The 7,667-nt window shown below is 38.5% G+C and overlaps 1 protein-coding gene across 1 annotated transcript in view; it reads right to left on the minus strand.

Moving 5' to 3' along the window:
• Window positions 1–7,667, minus strand: part of LOC307252277 (protein sidekick-1-like) — a gene marked incomplete at its 5' end in the record, with an annotated part of 221,470 nt that overhangs the window by 21,845 nt on the left and 191,958 nt on the right. Inside the window, 2 exons of the mRNA XM_080029914.1 lie at window positions 26–227; window positions 7,148–7,342. Of these exons, the coding sequence (XP_079886040.1) occupies window positions 26–227; window positions 7,148–7,342 (397 nt within the window). The remainder of the gene's footprint in view (window positions 1–25; window positions 228–7,147; window positions 7,343–7,667) is intronic.

Raw genomic sequence — 7,667 nt, forward strand, 5'->3', positions numbered from 1 at the left:
TCAACTGGCATGTGTATGTATGTACCTGTTGACGTTCCAGGTGGTGACGTTGTGTGGGATGTCCCCGGTGTGTGTGTTCCAGTCCCCGCTGGGCAGCTCTTTGACCTGTAGAGTCAGGTACCTGAGGGGGGAGGAGCCAGAGCCGCCCATCACCCAATGGAGACGCAGACCACGAGACTCCACGCCGTCCTGAGGAGCTGACAGCTTCCTGGGAGGCTGGGGACGCTCTGTGTGTGTGTGTGTGTGTGTGTGTGTGTGTGTGTGTGTGTGTGTGTGTGTGAAGGAGGAGGGTAGGGGGAAAAGTGAATATGAAAGAGAGGGGGACAAAGAGAGCAACTAATTAAAATCTATTTAATTAACAATTTGATTAAAAACATTCCAGTTGATATCCTGATCCATTTCAAACATCCATTTATACATGAAATGAGGTTCTTTATTAGTTTCACATTGTGTTACCACACACACCAGGGTGCATTTTTTGTTCACAAGAGACAGAGACTTCATAAAGAGCTTATATAGCTGGGTGACACATTCAAAGAAAAAGTGCTGCACATTACCACGTGTCAAGAAGGTGCTGGTTGCAAAAAATTTAAAATTAAAAAGGGAAGGATATCCAAACACTTGTATCCATGTGAAGTTTAATAGTATTTCAGGCCTCAAGCCTGCACAGCTTCTCTTTACAAAAGGAATGTGTCTGAATTTAACAATGAATAGTCAGATGAAAAGTGGTGTAAAAAATAGTAATACTTCTAGAATTAGTTAACTTATTTATTTGTATTTTATCAAATTGTTTGGATGGAATTTGAAATGAAAGGATGCATTGCCACCTGTTGTGATTTTTCATTTCACCTGCTATGCAGTCACAGATAATAAGAGACACAACCGACTACTCATGAACCAAATCAAAAATTCATTTTATAGAGTACAAATCTAGCTGGGGAAATCTCATATACATGGTGTTTGAAAAAACTGTTAACCGCTGAGAGCTCAATGTTACCTAAATGCATGTTAAGGTGCCGGGGTCACATCTGCATTCAATATGTTTCCCCACTCACTCAGTAATTCATGCAATTCCCTTTTAATTTGCATTCTATCTGTGGTGATACATGTTGTCCCCTGGACAAATTGAAAGCCTCATGGACCATATGCTACAAATAGCACAGGACATGTGTAGCCTAGATTTACAGCCCGTGTGCATCACTGTGACTGTCGGGCTGCATATGTATTCTTAAATGAAACAAGACATCTAGCCACTGCTGCATCAAATAAATAATTTCTCAACAAATTGCCAGTGCATGTGCGTGTATCTGTCTTTGTCTTCGCTATTCAATTAGAAGATGAAAGATGGCTCTGGGAGTCAGTATATTTGTACAACTGTGTTGGAACTTGGCAGTAGCTATGTGATTAGAATATGTGTGTACACTGGGTAAGCGCACACACAAACACACACACACACACATACACACACATACACACACGCTTAGGGGGCATAACAGTTTAATTTCAGGGGCATCACATTATTGATTAAGTCTTGGGGAAAAAACATTATTGATTCTCTCTGAAGTTTAATTAATCTGCACTTATGTTCTCCTACATGTGCACAATCACACACATGCTGACACTCACATGCCTTCAGCCTTATCACAAGTCATTTAAGTGAAATCTGTTTGCCTCCCTCCTTCCCTCATGGCCTTGTTCTTCAGTCCTTCAAGATTTGACAATTTTCTCTCGCCTTATGTTTTCCTGATACGGTCTGTGTCTCACTCTCTCTTCTCCTCTTGTTCCATGGATAAGATCATGCTGATAATAAACTCATAATTGTCAGAACAAGTGCTGCCATTTCACTTACAATACTTTTTTTAGTTGCTACAAAGAATAGGAGAGGAGAGTAGAAGAAATGCTACAAAGAATGCTGTAGCAGAGAAAAGATATGGTTGGTGGGGGGATTATTTCTGCTAAATATGTAACTGTATGTTGCCCATTACCTTATCAGTTATCACACTCCTGGAGACAAAATTCAGCACGGATAAATCTGTCTAGAGGGAGTTGCAGTTTTCTCAAATTCATTCATGCACATGCACACAGCCCGCCACACACACACAAACACACTCAAAAAGCCAATTTTCTTTTTCTAGGGATTAAGTTGCTCTCCTCAGCAGCATCACCACAAAGATGAAAAGAAGAAATCTCTATTAGGGTATTCTGTCCATCGCACATTTTAAATGGCCCATTATGTTACTGAAGTGGAACAGAGAGACCCTCTGAATTCTATTCTGAGGAATTCCAGATAATGATGCTGCCGATGTTATGATATCTGATCCAATTAAAATACACCATAAAAGCAGATCATTTCAAATAGAATATCTGACATTGAAAATAAAGTCACTTTACTATCACATTTCAGTATAGGAGCTTTTGTAGCATGTCAATGCTTTTAAGACATACAAGGTGCTGACTGAGAGAAAATTGGAGAGAGAGAGAGAGATCAGGGATGACATTTATGAAAGGCTGTCAGATACGCTCAAACCAAAGTTATTCATGCGTTAGCCTTCAGAGACACCAGAACCTCTGTAACTTCATTTTTTACGTGATACTTCGCTTTGATGGGATAGCTCTTCTCAGTTGAGGAGCGGTCAAACTTCAACACTACACACCTGACCACATGACCTCGTTTTCTGCTAAATGCTTGTACATATTCTGAATTAATTTAAAGACACATTTCCAAAACAAAAGTTAGTAGTTTTTAGCCAACAAGACTCTGTACACACTATCTGTCCAGCAACAAACTGCAGAATGACACAGCTAGTGACAAGCTGGTGAACACAGTGGAGCTAATGAGACCAACAGAGCTAGAATACGGTGAATATTGGACTTCTATTCATCCGATGGGTGCAAAAATGACTGCAAATGAATGCAAATGTTGGTCCAAAACTGCTGGCCGATGAATATGCAACTGTTACGCAAACATACCTGTCATATCAACAAACTATGGAGATAACGTACCAGTGTTAGGTTAAGCCCTTTTCCACTGCCTCAATAAGTGGTCATTTAAAAAAAAAATCTCTTACAGCAGGTTTAAAAATGTGGTTAAAAAACGGAAGAAAATGTCCTGCCGTTGCATTGTTGTTTTTTTTTAGGCAGCATCTGAGGCTGACAGTGTAATCATTTTTAGTCCTTAGTCCACAGTGGAAACAATCAGGCTTCCCAGGCTATGCTCTGGCTCACAGAGGACAAATACTGCAGTATAAAACTGGAGAACTTGTCGTCAACACAACACTGACTCAGCCTGTAGCTGTAAAACTGGTATGGATTGATGTACTGTAAACATATGATGGATCTGCAGTATTGACTTTTATGGCTTGTAGCTTCAGCTAAACAATGTGGTCAGTTTTATGTGACGGAGGTCTCACAGTTTAACAATCTGTAGTAGGCTGTATTACATCCTGGTAAAGGCTGGGAACCTGCTGTGTTGTTTACAGAGGAAGGTAATTGTTTGGAGGAAAAATTAAGTCGAGTCTGACGCAGGCATTGATGAAAGAAGGCAAACATGCGTTGGTTAGTACTGTATATTTCAGAAATCTCCTTCTTCCTTGCTTTGGGTAAACATACGTATTGTCTAGTTGTTGGTTGTATGAGGGTTAGCATCTTCTGGTTGATTTGATATTCAAACTAATTCACTTCTGATTCAGTTATTCATTACAATAAAATATTCATCTTTACAATCATATTCTGATTGGAATATTAACAACGCTTACTACTTAAACATACTTATACATATTCTATTTCATTTATTTTCTATTTTATTTTACATTCTGATTTATATTTAATATTTAATCGAACCATTTTATTTGCAGCATTTCTTTTTTTAAGTGATCTCTTCACTTGTTGAATGTAGCCTGAGACTCAATACTTTCAATGCCAACTGCTCCTTTATTTGTTTTTGCAAATGACAAACAACGGATCTTGAATCATGAATCTCTCTTCGAGCTGTTTCCTCACATTATCGTCTCCTGCTGTTTCCTGCCTCTCTAACATTGATGTAGCACAGGGACATTTGTGCCTTAACATCGCGTCGGTTTCTTTCCAGTACATTACCTTCTCTAGTCCTCATTCAGACCAAAATAGCACCTGGATTACATTGTCCATATGTACTTAGAACTAGCCTATACGTCTATGACAGATTAGCCTCTGAAGCCTCTGAATAAATGTGAGATACTCCAGTGAGGAATATAGTGAACCTTTGCTTTGCAGCAGTTCAAATCCTCAATGCTCCATTCACTCAATGAGACTAGTAGAAAGTAGAAAGAGGTGCAGAAGTGTACTGACCTCTTGAGTCTGAGGATCAGAAACTTGACTCTGGGCTTGTTTTGAAATAGAAGGCAGGAGAGCTGCACTGCTCACGCATTACTTTACCTCTTTAAAAGTCAAGTCACTGTACACATCTGTTCTTCCTTTTAGGCCACTGGCTGTGTTTTGTATGGATATACTTCTTTTGTTAAAAACTGTCTCAGGAGAGTTACAGTCAACTGTTCAGCCTCCTACAAACTCGCCACGGGCATTGGGCTGTTTGTCATACTCAGTGTTTCTGTTTTGAAATTGCAATTCTTTTTTTTCACTGTTTATTCCCTATGGTGCAACCAACAACTGATAAAATGAGATGAAATGCTAAAGCGAAATTAGTATCAAATTTATTTTTTTGCTGTGCTAGAAGGAATATCCATAGATTGATCATCGGGGTGATTGGTGATCAATAGTAATTACTTTGTTAAGCATTTAAGATTTATAGCTTTCTTTCATAACTATTAAGTTTACCACCGATCACTGACATGGTAACACATTGCCAGTATCATTCTCTTTCTCACCTTCTAGCTCATTCTTTTTCACCCGCCCGCAACAAAGCATGGTGAGTGAGAAAGAAAAATCCTTCTTGTTGTCTCATTTAACAAGTCAAATAGGTCTGGAATGCTCAACAGACTGAATGTCAAAATTGTATTTGGTCTATTAATCTTTAATTTTTCATAATAATTTAAGAAACCTGGTGACACTTTTTGAATAGCTTTGTTGCACGGACCCCCAGGCAGTTGTTCTCGACTATGCCACTGCAGGAGGGCTATTACCTGCTGATTTCCATATCTAAATTTACTGCCAAGCTCTTCATCCACTAGAGTTTAGTTTCTAAATGTCATTTCTTTCTAGTTCTGTATGTAAAAATGTCCCACACCTGGAAAGGTCATACTTCATATTTTCTAAATTAATCTTCGTCTTATATTTAGTGCCCAGTAACATTGGGTTCTTCATGTCTGATCTAAAACTACATTTTGTTGAGGTTGTGAGAACGTGTGTGAGCTCCTCCTTGCTTCTCTTTCTCTTGGCTTTATCTGTGTGAGGACTTCAAACTCTTTACACCACCGAGTAGGGCTGCAGCCATCATAAAACTTTAAAATGCTAAAACTTCACCTGACCTTTCCAGACTCTTTGCGTACTGACATTACTGAAGGACACAACACAACGGATGACCAAATATAATCTCTGATTTTATGACAAAACAACCTGTAATAAAACCTTCCTTATGGAAAACATGTTGAAAAGCACAAGACAAATTAATAACACTATTAATCGAGTCAGTCCTCTTTAAAATGTCATGTTTCACCCTATTCATTTATCAACATTTTATTTTCCTAATAATTGAATGTGAATGCCATTACAGATTATTACATTGCTTTGGTGCAAATGCCACACAAGATACATGATATGTAGACTTATATAGCATAGAGTGTAGCAAGAAAAAAATAAATTTTACTGGTCATTAGTCAAAGCTTCCGAGCTCACACCCCATTCTCCTTGTTGAATTCAATCCAGCATTGTGTAGGAGTAATTTTGTAATAGAAACAAAATGTGCACACTTGTTATATTGGGCCCATAAATGTGTGATTCAATACTGTTGCAGTATTAATGTGTAGTTTTACCGGTCTTGTCTCAATATAAAGAAAAAGAAGAGAGAAACAAATTATATTTAAAAAGTTTGTAATCGTCCACGCCTCAGTGTGAACACACACCCTCGAGATGGCAGCTTTCAGAAAAAGGATCCCATCAATGAACCATCAATCATGTTCACTTTATCCCTTAAGTCTTTTTACATAGCTGACACTTTGACTTAATGCAGCAGGAAAAGCTGAAATGACATTAAAGATGATTCTGCTTGGTGTGGACTTTTAGTCATTTATACCTGGGGCTGCTATGGCACGTCACAGTGTTTCTTGCTTTTTAAAGGTTTCTCCTGAAATGTTTTATTAAGCCTTTCTCTATCATATTAAATAGTCAAGAATGAATCTGCTCAACGGTGACTGTGTGGGTGTGGTTTCATAGCAACATAAGCATATATATATGCAATTTTCATTATGTGCAATATTGCTCACTTTTATTGACTTAACTTAATGAATTTCATTGTCTGTCTGTCTGTCTGTCTGTCTGTCTGTCTGTCTATCTATCTATCTATCTATCTATCTATCTATCTATCTATCTATCTATCTATCTATCTATCTATCTATCTATCTATCCCTCCCTCCCTGTCCATCCATCCATCCATCCATCCATCCATCCATCCATCTATCTATCTATCTATCTATCTATCTATCTATCTATCTATCTATCTATCTATCTATCTATCTATCTATCTATCTATCTATCTATCTATCTATCTATCTATCTATCTATCTATCTATCTATCTATCTATCTATCTATCTATCTATCTATCTATCTATCTATCTATCTATCTATCTATCTATCTATCTATCTATCTATCTATCTATCTATCTATCTATCTATCTATCTATCTATCTATCTATCTATCTATCTATCTATCTATCTATCTATCTATCTATCTATCTATCTATCTATCTATCTATCTATCTATCTATATATCTATCTATATATATATCTATCTATATATCTATCTGTCTGTCTGCCCAAATACATTAAAACACCTCATGATTTGGTAGCAGTTCAAGAGCTCTTGGTTTCCAGGTTCCTATGTTCCTCCAATAGGAGTGGTTGACATGAACATTGCTAGAGAAACAGATATGCTAGTATGATATAGCAGGTACAATGTGAAGCTATTTAAGTGTATGTCTGTGTGTGTCCTTTTACCTCTGCGTTCAGTGGTAACAACCAGGGCTTCCTGTGCCTCTCCCCAGCCCACTGCAGTGCGAGCGATGAGCTGAAACACGTAGGTCTGCTCGGGGGAACATCCTGTGACGGTGAACTGTCGCGCGTTGGAGCCCACCTCCACCGTGGTCCAGCTCTGAGTGTCCCTGCTGTCCAAACGGTAGGAGATCTGGTAGCCTGGTGTGGAGCAGAAGGAATGACAGACAGGGGGATTGGGGGAGGAAGTGAGTTCAATTATGTGTGGAAGTCTCATGTGCAAATGTGTTTTTGTGGCCTACTTTGGAATCACAAGAGCCCCATGGGAATCAAAGACGGCACAATATGAGTTGGGTAAAAAAGCCCTGAAAACATAACCACACTGTGCCTGCCTTGTTGTACCTCACATGTCCCATTTTCACAGGAAAAAACAAACATAAAAACCAAAAAGAAAAAAAAAACACTTTTCTGCAGTTCCTCAAACGCGCTTCAGAACTCCGGATCGGTTCTGAAGACGTTTTGATCC

The sequence above is a fragment of the Ammodytes marinus genome (assembly GCF_949987685.1).
Source record: "Ammodytes marinus genome assembly, chromosome: 6".
In the NCBI taxonomy this organism is placed as follows: Eukaryota; Metazoa; Chordata; class Actinopteri; order Uranoscopiformes; family Ammodytidae; genus Ammodytes; species Ammodytes marinus.